The sequence below is a fragment of the Lontra canadensis genome, unplaced genomic scaffold (assembly GCF_010015895.1).
Source record: "Lontra canadensis isolate GAN:19392208 unplaced genomic scaffold, GSC_riverotter_1.0 scaffold78, whole genome shotgun sequence".
Lineage (NCBI taxonomy): Eukaryota > Metazoa > Chordata > Mammalia > Carnivora > Mustelidae > Lontra > Lontra canadensis.
In genome coordinates this window covers 7,528,201-7,553,018 of record NW_022631072.1, presented here as the reverse complement: position 1 = coordinate 7,553,018, position 24,818 = coordinate 7,528,201, and the positions used below count along the sequence as shown (strand labels likewise).

General features: G+C 43.4%; 1 protein-coding gene across 1 annotated transcript in view; it reads right to left on the bottom strand.

Moving 5' to 3' along the window:
- Positions 1-24,818, bottom strand: part of TMEM178A (transmembrane protein 178A) — a 49,810-nt gene that overhangs the window by 4,503 nt on the left and 20,489 nt on the right. The window contains exons 2-3 of the mRNA XM_032881990.1: positions 9,527-9,640; positions 6,991-7,128 (exon numbers count right to left, since the gene is read on the bottom strand). Coding sequence (XP_032737881.1) covers positions 6,991-7,128; positions 9,527-9,640 — 252 coding nt within the window. The remainder of the gene's footprint in view (positions 1-6,990; positions 7,129-9,526; positions 9,641-24,818) is intronic.

Sequence of the window (24,818 nt, the reverse complement as noted above, 5' to 3'; positions counted from 1 at the left end):
CCAATGTGGGACTTGATCCCAGGACCCTGGGATCATGACCTGAGCCGAAGGCACAAAGGCAGATGCTTAACCAACTGAGCCACCCAGGCACCCTCCTTTTTTTTTTTTTTTTTTTTTAAAGATTTTATTTATTTGACAGAGAGAGATCACAAGTAGGCAGAGAGAGAGAGAGAGGGAGGAGGAAGCAGGCTCCCTGCCCAGCAGAGAGCCCGATGCGGGACTCGATCCCAGGACCCTGAGATCATGACCTGAGCCGAAGGCAGAGGCTTAACCCACTGAGCCACCCAGGCAGCCCTCCTTTTTTTTTTTTTTTTTAATTAAAAAGAATTTTTTTTTAATATACTGTGGAATTCTATTTTAGCTCTATATGCACATCTCCCAGTGCTTCTGTGTTTGCTTGGGCTGCCGTCACAAAGCATCAGAACTTTAGGTGGCTGAAACAACAGAAATTTTCTCACTGTTCTGGAGGCAAGAAGTCTGAGATCAAGCTATCAGCAGGGCTGGTTTCTTCCAAGGCCTTTCTCCTTGGCTTGTAGATGGTGGTCTTCTAGTTCTCTTTCTAATGTTTTCCCTCCATAACTGTGTCCAAATGGACTCTTCTTTTAAGGACACTGGTCATTTTATAGGATTAGGGCCCAACCTAATGATCTCATTGTACCTTAATCACCTCTTTAAAGACCCTGTCTCCAAAGACAGTCACATTGTGAGGTACTGACGGTTTAAACTTCAAGCCTAGGGGGGCTCCTGGGTGGCTCAGTGGGTTAAAGCCTCTGCCTTCGGCTTGGGTCATGATCCCAGGGTCCTGGTATGGAGCCCCGCATCCGGCTCTCTGCTCAGCGGGGAGCCTGCTTTCTCCTCTCTCTCTCTCCCTGCCTCTCTGCCTACTTGTAGATCTCTGTCAAATAAATAAATAAAATCTTTAAAAGAAAAAAAACAAAACTTCAAGCCTAGGGATTTGGGGAGGGACACAACTCAACCCATAACATCCTATGCATGTGCAATCAATGTAGGAAGTATATTTCTATTTCTTTTATGGGTCTTAGTAAGACTTTACTATTTTTAAATGTTAATCAGTGATTCTGCAATTAGTTATCAAGCATCTACTACATCCCACCCCGGGTCTGATCATCTTAGAGGTGGTTTAATGAGTCCTCGTTGATCACAGCTGTGATTGGTTTGATGTGGATGTGATCAGGAACCCCAGGTGCTCTTTCCAGTCCACTTTCCAGCATGCATCTCAGGGCAAGGTAAGAGACACCCCCTGGACTAAAGTTCCACATGGATCCTAGTAGTGCTGAGCACAGGGAGTCAACAAAACCAGCCAAACAAAACTGAGTTCTATAACACATTGAGTTCTACCGACCTCAGGACCGGGGCATCCAAAGTTACCCCCGTAAGACTTACCCAGGGGGCACATTAAACAAAAACCACATGTTTGTCGGTAGCAATCCAGTTCCTGCAAGGTATGCAGCGGGGGTACAAAAAGATAAATAAGGTACCACCCCTGCACTCAAAAAAGTTCAAAATCTAACGGTCCTTCATAAAGATCCATGAGGAGAGAGGTCACCTCTCCTCCATTCTTCTCCTAGGCTCTCCTTCCCTTCCGCTCACTCCCTGACCAGCCAGGAGTCTCCTCCAGTCCCCTGCAGCCAGCACTGATACTCTTTGGCCCAGCTTGAATCCCAGGCTGGGTCATGGTTATTGCCGGTAGCATCTTCAGGAGTGAAGAGTTACTGGTTCTGAAAAGCCCGGGATGCAACTACTTTTCTTATAATGTATTAAAAAGCTTTCCACCAATATTCTTAATTAGAAGATACAAGGATGTTGCAGAATTACAGGGTTGGAAGGGATTTTTTCGGATCAGAATGGAAGTAAATTTATGCAACCATCCCAGATCATCAACCCAATTTCCTTCCCTGAACTCCTTGAGGTGCCTGTGGCCAGCTGGCAAGCTGTAATTAGGGTAACTGGGCCCCCTCTTCTGACCCTCCTCCTTTGATGTGCTTAACAATGTGAAAGGAGTGGGAGCTGCTTCACCCCAGTTAGCCTGCTTGATAAATAACACAACTACAACACCCAAAGGCATAAACATTGATTTTTTTTTTTTTCCCAGTCCTTCAAAAGATGGCCTGCCCATCATCCTGGTCTCTTTGCTCTTCCAGCAAAAATGCCTCATGCTACTTTCACACAGATTGCTCAAAAAGCCATTCCTAAGTTGTCTTTCCTAAATGAATGGGCAAGAAACAGACAACACTTTAAGAAGTAAAATAGAAGATCCACAATGCACAATTACTAAAAAAAAAAAAAAAATCCCATCTTCCCCTGAAAGATCTCAGCAATCTTATTTAAAGCAAACCCTGACCTGGTGTGACATGAGGCTATTTATAGTCCTTATTGATCCTGCTTCGTGTGAATATTCATATGTTTTGCTGCAGAAATGTTAATGGATTTGATTTTAGACCATGCTGAGTGTGTTAGATAGTATAAGATCTATGCACCATATTTACCTTTCTAAAATAAAACTTAAAAATCCTGAATTCCAAAACACATCTGGCTCCCACTCAGGCACTAAGGTCCTGTGGTTTTAGGTCATAATCAATGGATACCCTAGATAATTCTATATACCTACTATAGTGGCTTTTTGTTTTTTTAGTTTTGTTTTTTGTTTCTTTTAGGTTTTTTTGTTTTGTTTTGTTTTGTTTTTTTTAATGTGTTGAAGCAAAAGAAGGGATAACCAACCATGGCTGTTGACTGTCCTGAGCTTTCTTGGGCAGCCTGGGCCCTGTCACCTTTCTGTCTGCTGTCACAGTACTCAATGGACAGCCCTGCCTGGGCAGGGGAATGGATCCAGTGGAGAGTGAGGACCCCATGAAGGGAGGCCCAAGCTATAACTAATTTTTGAGACTCCCAGTGTTTTAAAAGATAATAAAACAAGAGCAACAGTGACATAAACATTATACTTTAAAATGTTTACATTGAATAAATGAACACTTTCAAATCTTTGTATACATAACTAAAATTCTAATCATTTGGATTATAGCACCATGGCAATCTAACACAATCTGTCATCAAACGTTGATGGCAAATGCTTTCATAGGCCAACGGCAGATGAGCTGCAAGTGTCTTACCCTCTCAGTCCTCTGCCTATACCTCTTCTATATCGTGTGTGTGTGTGTGTGTGTGTGTGATCTCAGAGGTCACGAAGTCCAAGGGCCACCTCTGGGGCCCCTGAGGGATATGAAGTCCATGGCTGGCCCCGCTGGAAGGCCCTTTGTGAGGCCCCAGGGGAAAGGAAGGGGGCAAACACCAGCACTGCTGGCCCACATGTGGGTAATCAAGAACTGTCTGCAAGCAATAAGGCAGAAGGAGGAAGACTGTTTCAAAGTTTCCATTTTAACATCTCAAACTGTCACATCACTGACGCTCTTCATTGAAGGCTTGGCTAATAGTTCAGGCGGAGAATGGAGATGCCAGCACATTAGAAGCAGCTAAGTTTAGCATCAGAAATCTGTGGGAGAGATGCTGACAAGGGCTGCCGAAGACACTTCTGCTTAATTAAAATCAATTCTTTTAACCCTTTGCTGCTCATCTCTGCAAGCTACTGCACGTGAAGAGCCTCCAGCTAATTTATCTCGGGCAATGGATTCATGTCATTATATGGGGTTTGCAAAGGAAAGGTAAAGGCAGTATTTGAAACCGCAAAAAAATAAAACAAACCTCTCTAAACCCAACAGTAACGGAACAGATGAGCACGACATAGCAGATCCGCCCACGGCAAGGGCCTGCAGCTCTCCAACATTATTGAAAACCACCGAGTAAAACAGCGTAACAAGCTTATGGTGGGAGAGTAAATGGAAGCCCAGAAAACTAAGTTCTTTAATGGGATGATGGTTGTGAACTTCTTCTTCTTCTTCTTTTTTTTTTTTAAGATTTTATTTATTTATTTGACAGAGAGATCACAAGTAGGCAGAGAGGCAGGCAGAGAGAGAGAGAGGAGGAAACAGGCCCCCCCGCTGAGCAGAGAGCCCGATGCGGGACTTGATCCCAGGACCCTGGGATCATGACCTGAGCCAAAGGCAGAGGCTTTAACCCACTGAGCCACCCAGGTGTCCCTTCTTTTTTTTTTTTTTTTTTTAATGAGGCAAACTCATCAGTGAGATTTGATTCAGAATAAGAAAAAATATTTAAATCACCTAATTTTTCAGGTGGTGGGGACGACAAGAGGATTTTCCCCTTTATTCCAAAAATGTTGCTTGGCCAACCAAAGCAAAGAAAGCAAAAGAACGTTAGTTTGTATCTGTTAGTCCCTTAGGACAGGTCATCAAATGTCAAGTTGATAAGTTTGGGTTTTTTGAGGTTTGGGGGGGGTTTGGTGGTTGAGGGGTTTGTATTATTGTGGCTATTGTTTTGTTTGTCTTGTTTTTGTTTATCAGTTGCACAGGGGTTTTTGATGATAAATTCTGAGGATGTCTGAGCCAGTATGGCCCGGAGTTACAGTCCATGTGTGGATCAGAAAAGAGGGCTGAGCAGGGAAAGGCAGAGCTGGCAGCTGGCCACCTGGTGGCTAGCTCTCCTCCGTGCCCACCCCAGGTTCAACAACCACCCTCCGTTCATCTAAAACCAGACCGGCCCACGACCTTCTCGGGAGCTCTCACTACCCCTGGCTTTTATGGCCCAGTGATCTATTTCCTTGCTAATAATTGTTTATATCTAAGAGCATTCTAAATTATTTATGCTTTATCCATATTAAAGTATGTTTTTAAACCATCACTAAGGCTTTCTTGTCTGTAGCTCCCCTCATTTTCCTGACAAGGGGACGTGATGTGGGCCTCTCCAGGGTTGGGGGAGAGTGAACCTGCAGTCCTTTGACACAAGTCAGGAAAATGGGGGGCTCAACTATTAAGAAGGGGAAGAAGATGGACAAGATTTTTAATGACTCTTATGGCCCAGCAGAGGCTTAAAGGAATCTTCTGGGCAGAAACAGGCTCTCTCTGCTTCTTTGCTACCCTGACCCACTCATTCAGTCATTTGGGTTTTAAATGAGGCACCCGGTGGCTGGTCTCAGGGTTCAAATCCTCCTCCAAAACCTCAGGAACTAGAATTTTGGCCTCCCTGTGCTACAGTCTTAGTGTATTCACCAAATTCTGGAAAGCTTAAGTCAGTTTTCTGCTCAGACTCTACAGGGGCCATATGATTTCGGAATGCTCTGTCCGCGTGTTTACAACAATGACCCATGTTACTCACAGGGAGAGAAAGGCGCCCATGGCCATCAGAAGGAAGGGTCTCTGCCTGTGACTTGGGTTACTCAGGCCTCAGACTGGCTGACCAGAAAGCAAAGCGCCACCTACCTGTCAACCCTGAAAGACTGGCACACAGAAAATGGCGTCAGCCAATGGGAGTCAGGTACAGATGCCTCCAGTTAACCAACGCAGGCGTGCATGAGGGCCCTTAAGTGAGACGTGCTGGCAAACCCAGTCATGGTCACTTGAAAACTGAACTTCAGAGAAGCAGAAGTAGGCTTGTTCAAAATGGCTGCATATCCAAAGTCAAATTAGCTCTGATACTGAGTATGCTTGTGAAACTGTGCATTTGACATTCACTAATCACTAATACGTTAATTTTTGTTTTTGTGAAGGAGCAGAAGGAAAAGATTTCTTCCCTGTCACCACCTTTAGTATTAGCTGTCAGCTCAGCTCCTGACTCCTTCACTTGCTAATCAAAAAGACCACAGACATGTCTCCACACATCATCCTCCTTCCAATCCCCTGCTTTAAGATCAAGTCTCTCTTCTGCTTAAAACCTCCCAGTGGTTGGAGTGCCTGGGTGCTCAGTGGGCTAAATGTCTGACTTTGGCTCAGTTTAAGATCTCAAGGTCCTGAGATCAAACCCCAAGTCAGCAGGTAGTCAGCTTGTCCCTCTGCCCCTCCCCCACAGCTCATTCTCCCTCTCTCTCTCTCTCTCTCTCTCTCTCAAATAAATAAATAAATCTTGAAAAAAAAAAAAAAAAAAACACAAGGGGCACCTGGGTGGCTCAGTGGGTTAAAGCCTCTGCCTTCAGCTCAGGTCATGATCTCAGGGTCCTAGGCTCTAGTCCTGCATTGGGCTCTCTGCTCAGCAGGGAGCCTGCTTCCCTTCCTCTCTCTCTACCTGCCTCTCTGCCTACTTGTGATCTCTGTCAAATAAATAAAATCTTAAAAAAAAACAAAAACAAAAACAAAAACTGGTGGCTTCCATTACCCTTAGATTAAAATTCAAACCACTGTCTGCATCTCCCTGCTCTCTGGCCACATTGGTAGGTCTTCTTTCTGTGGCTCAAAACACACCAACCATCCCTGTCTCTAGGGCTTGGCATCCCTGCCCCTAGGGCTTGGCTCACCCCTAAGCACACTCCCAAAAGCCGGATGCTTTTCCTAATTCAGCCTGGAAATTGCCACCTCAGCAAGGTGTTCCCTGGGCTCCCTACTCCACCTTGTTTGTTTTCCTCACAGCTTTTATTACCATCACACCTTATTGTCTCCTTCTCCTCTAGACGAAAATGGAGAAGGATTTTGTCTCCCTTATTCATCGTGTCTCTAGTACTTAAAGTAGTGCCTGGTACATACCGAGTCCTCAGAAACTATCTGTGAAGTGAAATGAATGAATGTTTTGTGTGTAAAAATGACCCCAAAGACACCGTCACTAAGAGAAGTACTTGGAGTTGACTTTCAGCTCAGGGGGGTGGTTTTGAGGATCACTCTCTCTCCGGGCACGCTCCTGATAAACAATGGCCCATGCTCCCCAAGAGTCCAGGCCAGGGCTAGGGCCGGGCTGCAGAAACGAGGTCTGTATTAGGAACACTGTTGTCTTCTTTACATTCTCTATGACCCACCAAACCCAATGACCCCTGGCTGCTTTCCTCACAGGTGCAAGCAAAATTAGCAGAGCAAAGCTGACCACACGCAAAGCAGCCTTCCGTTCTGCCCAGAGAGGTGTCTGAGGTGTTCAGCGTACCTGTCATGAGGAAAAGGAGTCCGGCCACGTGTTGGGTCAAGCTTTCCTCCCAGAAGAAACTGACCGTGGCCACAATGCAGCCGCAGAGCAGGACGGCCACTGCCATGCCCAGGAAGCCAGCCGTGATTCTTCTCAGGTCTACTCTCGAGGTACAGACATTCAGAATGGGAAGCAGAAAGAACAGTTATTGAAAACTAGAGAATGAAGAGCTTTGCGTACATTGCAAACACTAGTCAGTGGCACAGGCAGTCTTGGGGTCTGCAGGCTTGGGGTTGTTTAGGGAAGTCTCTCCCCAGGTTTTCCACCAGAAGATAGATGGGGTCAGAGTCTACCTTTGCTGCGTGCACGGAGACATCTGCACCACGCAGACAGCAGAGCAGAGGACAATGCCCGAGTAAACCTGGCTCATAGATAGCAGTTACTTAGGAAACAGCGAAATATCTCCACTGTCGTTAAAAGAGCAACGGGAATGCAGCTTACCACCGCTGCGGGGCTACGATTAGCCCGGCTTTGGAGAAAGAGCCTACAAGCTATGCTGCATGGAAATATGGTTTTACCTGAGCACCACGGGTGCCAATTATTTTATTTGTCTTTGTCATAAAGACACAATCGTGATCCTTAGGACAGAAGCCCAGCCATTCCCCCACCTCCGATGCAAAACCAAGACACGGACCGATGACATGGACCCAGATATATTTTTACTGCGCTCGCTGTCCTAAAGCAGCACTCTGATTGCCCAACCTCTGCTCTTTTTCTTCTTCTATTTCCTTCCTTCCCTTTCTTTGGGAAACGAATTGAATTTTAAAAATTGTTATCTAAATGTCTGTGATCCTTCTTAAAACAGTAGATCCCAAGCATAGATGAGCTGCCCCAGAGGCCAGTCCACAGCTCTGGGCCCACATGGACCATTCCTTTCTTTTAAAGGGATTTCTCATTTCCAGCTCAGAGCATCTAAATGAAAGCCAGTTGCCTAGAAGAGGAAGTGTAGACACCTCAGGCCAAGGGCGGTGATCATTTAAAGGGGCTGAGTTTAATGTTAAGGGAATAAGTCATTTTGCAACATCCATATCTGAGCAGGGGAAATGTCGTCATAGGTCAGCCATTGTTGTCTCAATTTCCTAAATTCCCTGTGGTTTAAGTAGCAGTTCTATTGTCTACAACCTTTAAAAGGCGCGAGGTTCAGATATAATCTACATGGGATTTGCATTAGTACCAGGCGTGTTAAGCTTATCTGGTAAACCTGGTACACATCCACAAATGTCACAATCTTAGAAAGAGCTATGCATGCAAATGCTGGAAGTGTCTTTCCTCAAAAAAGTGTCTTTCTGAACCTCAAAAAAGATCAAGAGAACACTCAAATACTGCCTTGCTGGGCAACAGCAAACCACAAACTCCTCGAGTAAAGAGGTGAGGTTCTTTCTCAGGCTCCCACATTGATCTTTTTTTCACTGGTCTTAAAACCAGTGACTACAGAGCTTTCAGGACTGTTGATTAAGACAAAGAACTCCAAACACACTCATAAAAAATTCAGATGTAAGAACACTTAGACAAAACTGTAGCTTAAATCTGCTGAGAAATCCTTGTTAAGATCAGCCAACAGGAAAGAATTTTCAGGAAGTCGTACCATTAAGAAATAAGCCACATTTCAGACAATGATTTTCCAAGTCCTAAATTTGCCAAAACTAATATGTATAACATGAGACCACGGCTAAACTAGTGTCATAAGAACTTCCAAGTCCATGTTTGAGATTCAAAACAATATTTTGATCTGCAGATATTGCCTCACAAAATGAGATTCTGCTTGGTTTTCTGCAGTGGTTTTGGTCACCAAACAAGATCCCCAAAGTTCTTGCTGTTTATTTCATTGGAAAAGGACGTCAACCTCTGACTAGGGTCTAGTTTTTTTGCTTTCTGAGTCACCTATCACTAGGCAGCATGAATCAGCAATTTTCAGGCAAATATCAGCCCCCTTTAGTGTTACATTGCACGATCCTTTCTAGATTTTCACATTTTCCTGACTGTGGAAAAGAGTGGTTCCCTTTGTCGAGATATCCTCTGATGACAGACATCCTCTAAGAAAATTGCAACATACACTCATAAAGATATTTTAGCAGAAATACCAAGGCCTGAGGTAGACATGTGGCTAAAATGAATATTGTATCAACAAAACAAAATTGAGAGTACCTAAGATACAATCTCCTTGGTTTACCAAGACTAGTGGCAGAACAGGTCCCTGTGCCAGATGACCTGGTAAAGAAAAGATGCAGGAGGCCATCATGTACGGAGGCCATTTGTATACAGATGCCGCCAGGGCAGAAACACACAAGCCTCAGGCCTGATTTTCAGACATTCCATCTGTAAACAAGTTGTGGAGCATAGTGAAATGACTCTCAGAGTCTCTGACCAAGTTGGATTTGGCCCACAGGCCCACAAATGCTCAGCACATCTCTCGGTTCAAACCTGAGAGGGCTGGTGGGAATACTTTTTGTTCAGAAAGACACCATTTCCTCTCTGACCCTTTCCCAGAAATACTCACGAAGCAGGTGCCACTCATCTTGCTGAATTGTCTTGGTTAAATTGAAAGGAATGTTTCGTAAGCGGATTGGCTGAGAAAAGTGGTACTTGATAGCCGTGCATCTCTGTGCAATACCTTGAAGGAAATAAGAAATGGGATTTACTAGTCTGGGCATTTGTAACACCATTCTGGAGACCTAAGGCAGAGTAATGTGTCCCTAAACTGAGTTGAATGGGGGAAGGGATAGGAATCTCTTGATGACACACAGTAACACGGGCAAGTTGGAGCAGTGAACACCTAAAACATGACATGATTTTTTAAATCATGCTTCACTCTTGAATGTGTTAAAATTGATAAGGATCTAAACTCTCCTAAGTGTTTTTCAACACTGAGTTTGTGTTAACTAAACACAAAACTCCACAAGGAGAAACGGCCCAAAAGTACACAGATGGTTGGGGGAAATCAATTTAAAATTTTAAGTTAACCCAGATAAATTACATGAGCCTGAACTTGATCCAATCTCAAACTCTCAAATGGGAAGCATCAAAAAGATCATTAAGAAGTGTGTTATTTGGAAACCAGAAGACATCATTCCATGAAAACAACCCTCCTGTTGGTGGTTTAGGTGGTGATTCAGTGACCAGAGAACCTTCAACAGGCTCTTTAACCCCAGGGAAGCTGATGTATTCCCTTAACACAAATTTTACTGACCTAAATTCTGGTCCCCAAGAGAAAGAGTAATATTAAAGGTAGAGAGGGGGAAAAAATAAATATAAAAGTAGAGAAGAGAAAGAAAAAAAAAAAAAAACTCTCCCTACCTTTTCTGGTTGCATGTCCTAGGTGCAAAATTTTGAAATGGGCAAGAATACCCATTGCTTTATGTGGTACCTTCTTCTACCCTCCCTCCCAACCCAGGCTTTAATTGCATAAATAAATATGAGTTTATTTTTCCCCTGAAGTCTGAGTCCCATGATTCAGCCTGAGTCCTATAACCCTGGCAGCAGCTTAAAAAAAAACAAAACAAAAACCACACACACACACACACACACACACACACACCACCACCACCAACAACAACAACAACAACAAAAAACACCTCATAGATGCAAATAAACCTCTAATTGATGGGATTTGATGAACTATAGAAATAAAGCAAATTTTTTAGAGGGGGAAACTACTATTTGATGGATTATGAGCCCATCTGTGAAGTGTAGGCACCTATAGGATCATCTTCCCTAAAGAGATTTTCACACAGTAGTGTGCATCAAGAATCAATGGAAAGCTAGTTAAAAATGTAGATTCCTGGATGGACCCACCCAAAGATATTCTAAATCAAAAGATTTGGAGTGGGGCCAGGAAGCTGAACTTTAACAAACATCTCAAGTAATTCTGAGACAAGCAGTCCTTGAATCTCTTTTGAGCAACACTGCCCAAGACTCTCTCTGCTTTGGGGAAGCTTTTTAATTTTTTTCCCTCATGAAAGCACAGACTCTTCCAAAGTTCAAAGCTCTTTTATTTTATTCTTGTTTTTTTTTTTCCCAACATGAGCTCATGGCAGCAGTTATGTGGTCTAAGGCATAGGAATTAGCTGTTTATAAGTCAGAAAAGGCCTGTGCTTACAAAGAACAAACAATCTGGTATGAGAACAATAGCAGATACCATGCTGCAAATGTATTAATAGCTTGCATTTGTATTTTTCAAAACTGTCATTCCACTTGATATTTGTCTTCAGGGTGACCTTGGGGCTCCTGTAAGCAGGGGCTGAAGACTAAGGCAAAACTGAAGACATGCCCAACATACGCACAAAGCCCATCAGCAAAGACTGGGACTTATTAGCTCCAGGCAGCTAAGGACATTTCTGTCCATTAGCTTCACACAAAGCTAGTCAAACAGAGACTTCAGGGACCACATATGACAAAGAATACAGACTTTACAGAATTAGTTAAAGAAAGACACTAAAAACCCAACAGCAACAGCACAAAACAATACCAAACCCTGGGGAGGAGGAAGAATCTAATTTCCCGAGTTGCTACATAATATTATTTTAAATACTCAGTTTTTGGGACACCTGGGTGGCTCAGTGGGTTAAGCCTCTGCCTTCGGCTCAGGTCATGATCCCAGAGTCCTGGGATGGAGCCCACATCTGGTTCTCTGCTCAGCAGGGAGCCTGCTTCCCCCACCCCCTTCTGCCTGCCTCTCTGCCTACTTGTGATTTCTGTCAAATAAATAAATAAAATATTTTTTAAAAAAATACTCAGTTTTCAATAGAAAAGTACAAAACATGCAAAGAAGCAAGAACATACGGCCCAGGCATCAGGAAAAAAACCAGCCAGTAGAAACTATCACTGAGGAAACCAAGATGTTGGACTTACCTGACAAATACTTTAAATCAACTGCTTAAACTATGTTCAGAGAAGTAAAGAAAATCATAGTCGAAGAACTAAGGCAAGTATGAGAATGATGTCTCACCAGAGAATATCAGTAAAGTGATAGAGAGTATAAGAAGAAGGAAAAAAATAGAAATTCTGAACCTGAAAAGAATAATAGCTGAAATGAAAATTCCACTAGAGGGGCAGAAGAAATAATCAGCAAACTTGAAGATAAGTCAAATGAGATTATCCAGTCTGAAGAAAATAAGGGGAAAAGTGTGAAGAAAATAAACAGAGTCACAGAGATCTGTGAGACACCATCAATCATTCCAATGTAAGTATAGTGAGAACCTCAGAAAGAAGGAAAGAGGAAAAAGGGCCAAAAAGAATAATTGATTAAATAATTTTCAAAAACTCCCCAAATGTGATAAAAAACGTACTTTCTTACATCTTACATCTAAGTTTGATGAACTACAAGTAAGACGAACTCACAGCAAGCAGCACCCAAACACATCATAATCAAACTCCTGAAAACCAAAGAAAAAATTTTGAAAGAAGCAAGAAAAAAGCAACTAATCACATATAGGGGTTCCTCCAAAGAGCAGGAGAGTTTCTCATGAGAAACTATATAAGTCAGAAGGTAGTGAGATGATATATTCAAAGCACTGGAAGAAAATCAGTCAGGAATTCTATAAGAAGCAAAGTCATCCTTCAGAAATGAAGAAAAAATTAAGGCATTTCCAGTTAAACAAAAACTGAGAGAGTAAGACTCTAGTCACTAGACCTATCCAATAAGGAACACTAAAGGTGGTCTGAATGAAATGAAAGGACAGTAACTGAATCCACATGAAAAAATAAAGATCATTTGTCAAGACCATGACATGGGTAAACATAAAAAATGGTATAAATGTATTGTTTGTGTTTTCTGTAACTTTTTTTCTCCTATCTGATTTAAAAAACACAAAGCATTAACCAATAATTATAAATCTGTGTTGAGGAACATACAATGTAATTTGTATGGTAATAGCTGTGCAAAGGACAGGACACGGAATGGGGCTATAAAGCAGCAAAATTTTATATACAAATGAAATCCAGTTGGTATTAACCCAAAATAGATGGTTATAAATTAAGATGTTAATTATAATTCACAGGGTAACCACTAAGAAAATAACAAAAAAATACAAATAGAAAATAAAACAAAAGGGATTTTAAAAGATTACCAGAAAACATTTATTTAACACAGAAGAAGATAGTAATGGAAGAGAGTAGAGGAACATACAGAAAACACATAGCAAACTGGAAGACATAAGTCCTCCTTAATGAGGAATTACATTAAATCTAAACAGAATAAACATCCCAATCAAAAGACAGAGATTGGCATTATAAATAAAACAACATGATCCGCCTATATGATGTTCACAAAAGACACACTTCAGATTCAAAGACACAAATAGGTTGGAAATAAAAGGATGGAAAAAGATATGCCACGCAATCACCAAAAGAGATAGGAATGGCTATCCTAATATCAGACGAAATAAACTTCAAGACAAAAATATTTACTAGAGACAAAGGCATTTTAGAATGACAAAAAGGCCAATCCACTGGGAATTTATAAAATTGTAAACAGATGCAAAATCCCAAATCCCCCCCAAAATCTAGGAAGCAAAAACTGGAGGAATAGACAATTCAACAATAACAGTTGGAGATTTAAATATCCTACCTTCAATCTGGTAGAACAAGTAGACAGAAGACAAACATGGAAACAGAAGACTTGAACAACACTCTAAAATTAGACAAAACAGACATCTACAGAACACTCCCCCAACAACAGCAAAATACACATTCTATTTGAGCGCACATAGAACATTCTCCAAGGACACACCACAAATCTCAATAAATTTAAAATTATTAAACTCACAATGTGACAGAAAGTCACATTAAAGTCATAATGACCTATAAAGTCATATAATGTCAATGTTTTCTGACCATCCTACAATGAAATTAGAAATCAATAACAGAAGAAAATTTGAGAAATTCCCAAATTTGTGGAAATTATGTAACACACTCCTAAACAACCAATGGATCCAAAAATAAATCACAAGAGAAATTTAAAATCACCTTAATGAAAACAAAAAACAATGTCACAACATACCAAAATTTATGGGATGTTGCTAACATGCTTAGAGGAAAATTTATAGCTGCAAATGCCCATGTTAAAAAACAAGATGTCAAATCAATAACCTGTCTACCTTAAGAAACTAAAAAAGGAAAAGCACATTAAATCCTAAGCAGAAGAAAAGAGATTATATAATTATAGTAGAAATAAATGAAACAGAGCATAGAAAAATAGCAAAATAAGCAAAGCCAAAAATTGGCACTAAGATTAATAAAATTTACAAATCTTGGTCTCCCAGTTGGCTCAGACAGTTAAGTGTCTGCCTTGGGCTCAAGTCATGATCTCCAGGTCCTGGGATAGACCTGCCCATCAGGCTCCAGGCTCAGCAAGGAGTTTGCTTCTCCCTCTCTTCCCTGCTTCTACCCCCAACTTGTGCGCTCTCTCTGTCTCTCTCTCTCTCAGATGAATAAAATCTTAAAAAAATAAATAAATAAAATAAAATTGGCAAATCTTTAGTTGGACTAACCATAATAAAGAAAGGGAAGACTCAAGTTACTAAAATCAGGCATAAAATAGAGGACATTATCAATAATCTTATGGAAAGAAAAAAGGAGTTTAAGAGCATACTATTAAAAAAAAATGCCAACAAATTGGATTATACAGGCGAAATGGAAAATTTGTAGAATGCCACAAACTACCATAACCGGCTCAGGAAGAAATAGAAAATCTGAATAGGTCTATAATAGGTAGAGACTCAGTTAGTAAAGAACTCATTAAAAATCTTCCAATGATGGGTCACCTGACTGGCTCAGTCAGTAGAGCATGGATCTCTTGATCTAGGGGTTTGTGAGTCCGAACCCCACAATGGATATAGAGGTGATTTAAAAATAAAATCTTTAAAAAAGAAACCTTCTAATGAAAAAAAGTCCAGGACCATATGTTTTCAATGGTGAATTTTACCAAATATTTAAAGAATTAACAATCATTCATAAAATCTTCAAAAAAAAATAGAATTCCCAAATCATGGTAGGAGGCCAGTATTACCCCCCAATACAAAAACCAAAAACATCATAAGTAAAGAATAATTCAAAGTATTCCTTATGAATAAGTATGCAAAAATCCTCAACAGACACTAGCAAACTGAATTCAGCAACATATAAAAAGGATTGTACATCAGCACCGGGTGGGACTGATGTCATGAATGCAAGATTGCTTCAGCATAGGAAAATCAATTCATATAATAGACCTTACAGATAGAATAAAGCACAGAAACCACAAGCTCATCTCAAAGATGCAGAAAAAGCTTTCGACAAAATTGATACTCACCCACAACCCTACAAACCAGATTGAGAAAAAGAAAAGTAGGATTCACTCCATTAAGTAAGTGGAAAACTGAAGTTCAGAGACATCAAGGAACTAGCCTAAGGCCACAGTGCAAAGCAGTAATTGAGCTCTAAAACATGTGTTGTTACCCAAACTCTGTATTCTACTCGTGCAGGAAAATGAGAAATCCTAATGTTTTAGCAGTGCATCTTAATTCCGTGGGTGGTTAGAACTGTATTATTAAGCAAACTATCAATGTGAAGTGAAAAACACATTTTGTTTTCTGTTTAGTAACAACATACGCTCTTTTGGAAACAAAACTGATACCTAAACAAGGCTTCTGTCCATATATTACCCCCATCATTCTATAACAGTATTTGGAGATGGGCTTGGCTCTGTGGCTGACTCAGGGATTCCATCCCACCTGCATCTCACAGAAGCTGCTTATGGCTGGAAATGGGGTGTGCACTGGGGAGAAACCATTCTCTGAGAGTCCGAGGGGCTGGCCTTAGAACAACTTCTGTGCTGGGGAAATCACTGTGGACATTCTCAGGGCTCCTCTCCTCAGCCCCTTGCTGGGAACAGGCATGATCTCAGGAGGAAGACAGCAGAAAGGAGGTAGGCAGCAGGCCAATGCACTCTTGCTTCCCCGGGGGCATCTGGCTTGTGCCAGGAGTGAGGTAAGCCGCACACACAGAGCCAAATTACTTTTCCTTCCCCAGTGGCTCCCAGGCTAAATTTAAACTGCCAAGAGCTCTGAAATGAGAAGAGAGAAAGGAGTGTGGAGAGGAGCAAGGTCTGGACTGGACGGTAACAAGCCGTTCTCCACGATCCCACGCATCGGGAGCCCGGTGGTGAGCCCAGAGCTTCTCAGCTGAGCTGGCAAAAAAACAGTCTACAGCTCCCGGCTCCAGTCCGTTGGAAGATGATTAGAGACTCCAGGCAGGATTAGGAGAGGAAGTGGGAGTGAAGGACGGACCAGCAGCAATGTCAGAGGCCTGCGTTAGCGGCATGATTTCCTTGTTCTTAAGGACCGGATCCGCTGCTCCAGCAAAAAGTCGGAGAGATGCAAAGGGGTGAGTATTTTATTAAGGTCGGCTTCCTACAGCATACACTTTAAACTGACAAAATGAAACTAGACTAACATCACACAGGAAAAGACCTGGAGTTGCCTGACAGCTCACCAAAGACAAATGAGGTCGTTTTGATGAAACGACAAGTGTACGCGTCTACGCGGATGGTGGTAAAGACGGAGGTTCCCTGCGATGTTCTCTGAAAGAGTGATGCTGTGAAAGTCCACAAGGAGGCATTCGATTCCAATTTTTTCAAAGCCGTGCATGCAAACTTTGAAATTAACTGCCTTTCTGGGTAGAGAGAGCAGTGAAGCTGGCTCCCTGAAAAGGAACACAGAAAAGGATGAGCTCATAGCACCAGATGGCATCACACAATGGGGGGAAGAAACATGCAGAGGGTTGAAAAGAACAAGTTGTGATCTATATTTAGTGATTAATTAGCTTCTTAAAGGGCCAAGTAGAGCCACATTAATGATGATACAAACTACAGAAGAAGAGACATAAATATGTTGCACAGAGGTTAGGAATGGGGCTTAGGGTCTGGTGAATTTCTATTGTCTCTGGTGTTCAGAGCGAGGAATTGAATTCTAAGCTAAGTTACAGAAACCCATACGCTAGGTTAAGTGAGAGAAAAACATGAGAAACCGAAGATGCTGTAAGAAGTCCCTGTGTACCAGTCAATGACAAGGCAATAGGTGTGGTGGCTAAAGGCTGGGCAGTCAGACTTGGATTTGAATCCTGGCTGTGTGACTTTTGGCAAATCACTTAACCTCTCTGAGCCTCTGTTCCCTCATCTGTAAAAGAGGGGGAAGAATGGCAGATATTTTACTCTGTTATTGCAAGGAATGAAAGAGGTCATTCAAGGACGAAGCATGGGATGCAGCCAGTCACAGCACTCAACAAATGTCAGCATTTGGTTATGAAATATCTCTTGGCGTCTGCTCCCATTCGCCATAACAGAACTATTGCCACACGCTAACAGTCTGCACCCTAAATGGGCATCGCAGATTAACCCAAGTGTGCAGAGAAAGAGACAGACACAGGTAACGGCTGCCTGAACACCAGTCTGCCCAGGGGCTCGCAGGTGTCATCTCTGCTCATGCTCAGGGCAAGACTCCCACCACTTCACTCCTGAATGGCTGGCCAACTGGCCTCCTTGCCATTGTTCTCTCCACCCTCCAACCCACCCTCATGCCTCTGCCAGACAAATCTGCTGTGTGAAGATCTGGAGCCCCCGGGGTCTCAGCTGCCCATCTGTAACGCAGGATGTGGAAAACCTTGAAGATGTTTGCCATGTCCACCTATCATTTCCACTATCATGCACTTCCTATGTTTCTTTACATTGATTACTCTCAGCAGGACACAGTTTTACTTCCCATAAAGTAATTTTGTATTTATTGTAGAATTACATATTTATTTAAAAATAAAGTACCCAGCACATAGTAAATGCCACATAACAGCTTATTAGATAGGTTTAATGCTGTGCCCATGTACTGACTTCCACACTTGGGCAAACAGAAGATAAGAAAATCTCTGGTGCACACTTAGAGCAATAAAGCCTGAGGTTTCCATCCTCTGCCTCTGTCTTGCCTCTATCCAAGGACATACCATAATCAGACCCAGGCTCTAGACCCCTGTCATCTATCCCTGCCATCCAGCTAAAGCGCAACTGGTCCCCAGGGCTATCCCCATGGTGTATCTTGGCAAGGTAGTGGCCATTTCTTATACAGCTAGATGGCCATCATCTTGGGACAACCCCAGACACCCTGAGCACATCCGACTCCCCCCTGTCCCAGTTGAATGCCTTCATTCAAAATGCCTTCCAGAAGGAACGCAGCAGCCCATGCAGCTCCCTCAATTCTCTGGCTTTGTTGTGATGTCAGAGGCTGGGCCTCCCAATCTGGCTCCTGATCACTAAGTCTCTGTCATTTCATAATAGATCAGAAACTCTGCCTCCCTCTGAGTGTCCCAAGGTCCTGAAGAGTCGAGGCTGTGACTTCTTTCTGGGTCCCTGACGTTTAAGACCTCGGGTAGCCCCAGCTGCTGACAACAGCAGTATAATCTTTGCTTCATTCATCCAGCGTATGAAACGGTCAAGGAACAGTCTGCGTTGTTTCCTGGAACCCGGCAAAGGTAACCTGGAATTCCATACCCGGCCCGTGGGCAGAAAAATAAAGAACTTCCCACTGGCTCTGCCTGTGCCCCTCCTGGTCTGAAAGGCAAGATCCAACCTGGGGTCACAGGGCAGCGTGGCTGCCATATTGTCCTCAGATTTCATTTCAGAGGGAATCAGGGGCTAAGCAGACAAAAGAAAATGCTTTCCTCGTCGCCTCCTGTAGGGGGTATAAACAGCCTTCACTTAGATCAATGAAACAAATGCAGTGAGTGTAGTGGCCCAACACTGACTTTTAAGCCTCAAATGGACAAAACCAGTCCTGAAGTCAAGCCCTAAGGGCAAAGCCATCATCAGGACGCCAGAAATGAGAGGAGAGAGATTAAAAATTACAGACAGTGGAGGGGCACTCTTCCAGGAGAAATACCGAGAATCTACAAGTCACAGAGAGAATTTTAAATTGTCTAATAGCCACGCTACAAAAATAAAGAAGTAAGATTAATTGTATTATATTTTGATTTAATATACAATCAATATTTTGAAAATTATTAGTGAGGGGTTTTTTTTTAAGTTTATTTATTTTTTTAGTAATCTCTACACCCAGCTTGGGGCTTGAACCCACCACCCCGTGATCAAGGGTCCCACACTCTTCCAGCTGAGCCAGCCAGGAGCCCCTATTAGTGAGACAGTCTACATACTTTTTTCACACTAAATCTGTGAAATCTGGTGTTTTCCACTTACAGCACAACTCCTTCCCTATAAGTCTCATCCCAAACGCTAGTCTCATGTGACTGGTGGCCACTGTACTAGAAAGAAGAAAGCTCCAGATGGTGAAGAAGACTCCAAATAAAGTAAAAGCCACTGAGAGCAAGTGCTTGATCTAGGAAGTACTTGAAAGGTGTGAACGTCGTTTTGTGTTTAGACTCTCTCTGCACAACCTACTAGCCTGTTCTGCTACCCTTGTTTCTTATCAGTAATGGACAATCAGCTTCTCACTTGTGTGAAATTGTCTGTCTGTTCACTCCATATTCTCTCTGAAGCAAGACAACCTGGATTTGTGTTCTGGCTTCACCACTCATTAGCTGTGCATCCTTAGCAAGCTTCTAAACCTCTCTGGGCATCAGTTTCTTCAACTGTGATATATGGACAGAGGTAGTCTGTTTATCTCAGAGGAGGATTAAATGAGACACATCATACTGTTAGTGTTAGCTTCCATCATCATCGTCATTATTATTATCATTATTATTAGTGCTGCTACTGCTCCTTTATTTACCTGAACAAACACAGACCGCTGGACTATTCTTTAAAGGCAAGACTCTGGTGATTTCCTTGAACTGTAAACACATGAACTCTAGGGGCTAAAGAGGGAGGGTTCAGTGACAAGCCTGACAGATTCAGCCTACCACAGAGAGTAAACATCACAGGAAGTTGAAAATGGGAGGGGCATTGGAGCAAACCAGAACAAACAGTGCTCCAGAAGCATGATCTGGAACACAGGTGGAAACTTTCATGGGGTTAATGCAGTGAATGACTACCAGTTGGCTGAATTCATTTTTAAATTTCCTTTAATGGAGTTACTGTGTTATATCTACAATAAAAAGTAATACAACTTGGAAAAATCAAAACCAGGGATTCTCGGATTCTCAGAGCCATCATGGCACGGCTCTGAGACAAGTGATCGTGGGTGATCATGGCTGATCATGGCTGGTGATTAGCTGGTAGGACAGGAATTCATGAGTGGAGATCAAAGAGAGGATGAGATTTTATGTGATTTATGGGGGATTTCAGCCCAGCTCAGTGCACTCTGCTTCTCTCTCCCTCCCCTTTCTCCTTACCTTCCCTTTACCTTCTCTCTCTCTCTAGCAGGAGGCAGCTTCTATTCCTTCTTTTTTGCTCAGAGTTGCCAATGTGGGCAAGGGGGATGTGACTATCCCCCTGGCAAGAAGCCAGACACCCTACACCATTATCTTGTACCCCAGGGTCTGATTCTGAAGCTCCAACTCAGTACATTGTGGTATTTTCCTTCCCACAGGGGATACCATGTTACAGGCACAGCCCGACAGTTACTGCTAGTTACTCTTGGCTCTGGTCATGACATGCTGACCTCAGAGAGATCAATACAGTCTGAACAAAACCTGTCTTAATAGTACATGAGTCTAAAGCTGTTGTTAATACACACCTGAAGTTCAAATCTCCTGGATTCTGGAAGGCGTCCAGTCAGTGTAGGAAGCAAACGTAAGCTTTATTTACTCTCCAGTATGACTTTTTCAATTAGTATGGACATCGATGAATATGATTTTTTTTAATTGGGAGGGTAAGCCTGTATACTCCCAAATATGGGGAAAAACTTGGAAATATAGGGTTTTGGGTGTGTGTGTGTGTGTGTGTGTGTGTGTGTGTGTGTTACATTTAATATGTGCTTATAAGAAGCAGGGTCCTGGAGTAGAAAGGAGAATACTGGCTTTGGAACCAGCTGTGTGACTTTGAGCAATAAACTCAACCACTCTGAGCCTCCATTTCCTCATTTGTGAAGGAGAGATAATACAATCTCACAGACTTGTTAATGAGGACTGAATGAGATCCATATATACCAAGTGTCCTAATCACATCTAGTCCACAGAGACAGTGTCCTTCCACTCCCTCTTCCTGCTGTCTTTCTAAGAAGGACCAGAAAAGTGTGGGTCCTGACCTGAGGAACTGCAGCCTACACAACTTCATCCTCACCTCCAGCATCTGGAAAAAATTGGGGGGCCAAGTGTCAATCATTACCTTTTGCCACCAAAGTCAATTACACCATCATGTAATCTTTCTTTCACTCATTCATTTATTCATTCATTCAATAAAGATTTATTGAGCGAGTGCCTTTTAGACAGAGGACCTACTTTCTGAATCTAGAATATGGTTCCACAAAAATGAGAAACTAATGACTTGAAACTAAACCATGAGTCTGAAACAGGGAGGGTGAAGGGAGAGTGGAGGGATAGAGGAGAAAGAGAGAGAGAGAGAGATCTCCCACCTGCCACATGGGGACCCATGAATGCTGATGGCTTTAGCAATTTCCCAAATACTCAGAAAAGAGCAACTTGCTGGAGAAAGATGAGCCATTGTGGAGTGAGCTGACCGTGTTCCAGGGCAAATTATCCTTAAAAACAGAGCACCCTTGGCCCCTTCCAGGTGGCTTGATAGACTCTTTCTAATTGAGCTACACTTGCAGAAGTTTGTCTCCTTTATGAAAATAAACGTTGGATCAAGCTGAATTGACTAATTACCAGCGTAAATGGAGATTAGGAAAGCAATGTTTGGTAGAGCTAATTTATGATGGTAGAGACAAGGGTAATAGCTCTGCTCAAACTGTGAAAAAATTTAAACATATTTGCTACCATGAACAATGTTCTCGTGTCCCCTTCACCAGATGGGCTGCTGGATTTATGATGAGACGTGTCACAGATACACATCAAGATAAATGGAAACTGGGAGCCCTTTAGAGCCAGCCTTCGGGATCTATAGAGAGTGCCTGTTCCATTGCTCGCTCGATAATTGATAGAGCTGTCCTCCTGGGCCTTGGTAGGCTATTGGAATCAGTTTCAAAAAACAATATAAATTGATTTGAAACAATATTTTCAACGTTTTCCAAGCAATGATCAACTCTAAGCAACGATCAAGCAAAACTGACAAGTCTGCTTTCATTTCCTTTCTCTCCCCCAGCCCCCACGTAGTTCGGTGGACTGGCAGACCCCAGAGACAAGAAGTGAAGGGGGATAAAGTCTCCAAATTGAATGAATTACCGAGGATTCACTGGAAGGAGAGAGGAGCACTCACCACCTTCCAGCGGCAAGAAACTCATGGTAGAGGAAGAAGCCAAATCCCGAAGCCGTTTGCGGCAGCGGTAAGAAGACGGCAGTCCAGGCAGGACCCTCTGTCTTTGGCAGGCTTTGGCACCATTTCCTGTGTATGCTGATTCCTCCAGCAGCCCCACAGGCATGCTAAGTCAGGGCATTAATCTGTAGCCAGACAAGCACCCTTGTGAGGCCACCGACATGCTTGAGCGTGGTTATAGGAAAATGATAATCAAGCTTTTATTTATTACGTAGCATGTGACACTGTGTTCAGAGTGCCTCGCCACACATGCTTGTAAGTTACATAAGGAAGACATTCTGTTCCTTTTACAAATAAGAACATGGCACAGACCACTTACGTGGCCTGCCCATGGCCACATACCTAAGTGGTTGTGATAATAATTTACGGAAGGCTTGCTGCATCCCAGGCTCTGTGCTCAGAGCTCTACTCACATTTCCACCATGAGACAGGTGCCATCATTACCTCTGTTTTACAGAGGAGGAAACTGAGACTGGGTGAGCTTAGGTCAACTGTTTGCAGTCCCATGGCTAACAAGAAGCAGAGCTGGTATTGAATTAGCATCTCCCTCCAAAGCCAGTCTTTGATATGTTAACAGACTTTGTCAGATGAGAATCACTATGACTACACCTGATCATAGCCAATTAGGCCTCTTACAGGGACAAACACAAAGCCAGCAGGCATGTGCTGACATGGAGCATTGATGGGGCATTGCATTTATCACAGAATTCTTTTATACTTCCATCCCCTTTGCTCTCACACTGCCCTCTACCTACCAGGAAACAGAAAGAAAGACTCAAGGAGACCACTGTCCAAAGGGTTTCTTTTCCTGCTTGCTGAGCAGGTGGTCAGGCCTTGAAAACCCCAGACGGGGACTGAGGAAAAACAGGAGGAGGGACAAAGGAGTGGCTGAGGAGAGAAGAAGGTGGGAAGGATGGAGGGGGTGGGGGGAAGGACCACGATGGGTAGAGACCAGAGCTGGCATCGCTCTGTAACCCGAGAGCCCCGGACACACATGAGCCCCAGACTGACGGCGGAGGCGCTCACTACCTAAAGCCAGGGTCCCATTGCAAGGGAAAACCTCCCCCTTGACCAACCTCCCCCTTGATCCAGTTGGAACTGCCATCCATTTGGGAATCTCTGCGTGGGGAGAGGCCCGCCCCCACAGCCACACACTCCAAAGTGAAGTCCCCACTGCTCATCCTACCAGAAACTCACCCACCTACCCACACGGTTCCAGCCGTCAAAACAACCATCAGGTGCTTGAGCCCAGTTCCAAGGACAGCGTGCAGCCGAGCTGTACTTCTCTTTCTGACCACCTGTGCTGATCCGGTGCAGCCCCGGGAAGCCTCGTCTGAGGACACGGAAGATAGGAAGAGGAGCCGCGCCTCACGGCTGTCCCCACTGGATCCAATCACACACGGACCCGCCACATTCCAGCCCACATCTCATCAGAACATGCCCACGCAATGTTTCCAGCCCTAATTTTACATCAAGCAGCGTGAATGACAGAGACAGCCAGACGGGAAATTTTTAAAAAGTGCCAATAAGCAGTTTTGCGAAGCATCACTTCAATCCTCTATTTGAAAACACAGTGTTTGGAACCAGGGAGCAGGCAGGGCCTATCAGAAAGCACAAAAATTAAAAATTAATGTTCAGTCCCCCCGACCCCCACTTCACCTGGTGGGGCCAGCCACCTTGCCCTCTTTGGGCAGGGAGGAGGACAACCGGCAGGCCCTGAGCTGCTTATCTGTTCCCCACCCTGCCCCCAGGCCTTGTGCTCAGTGCGGCCTCTCCCACCAGCTACCAGCCCAGCCCAGCTACCAGCCCAGCTACCAGCCCAGCCTGAGCCCCAGCACATTAGCATTCCTGACACTCCCCACAACCCAAGGGAAAAACTTGCAGCTGCCTACTACTTATGCATCACCCTGGGCACCAGAAGCCTCAGCCTGTGCATAACTGACAAGGAATATGTTGATAAGGAATATGTTGATAAGGAATGGGACTGTTCCAAGTTTCTGAAGGATAACTAGGTAATTAAAAGGAAAACCTAATTTAAGAAAATCCTGGAGAAATTTTTTTTAAACTCTCTGGCAACATCCTTTCTGGATTATTCTCCTTTGCCAGAAGACTTCTGTTTTCCTTTGTTGGGTTTTCAAAGCCCGAGGCTAGATATCCAGTGTTCCAGGGATCCCACAGTTCTCAGCCTCCTAGGGCGGTGACTTTAAAAAGCCTTGGACCAGAAGTAGAAGTGTTTCCTTCAAGGGCTCCTGAGTACCTGTTCTCCCAGTCTAGAGACTTCCTCCCTGAGGCTAAGCACAGGGTCCTCTGAGGATCCCAGTGCCCCAGGCCAGCAGCTGCCCCCTCTCTTTTGTAGGGCAGCACAAAAGGACTGGGACAACATCATTCATTGCCAGGGGCACAAATGTGAAGAGAAGAAATCAGCCTCTGCAGGGCTCCCTGC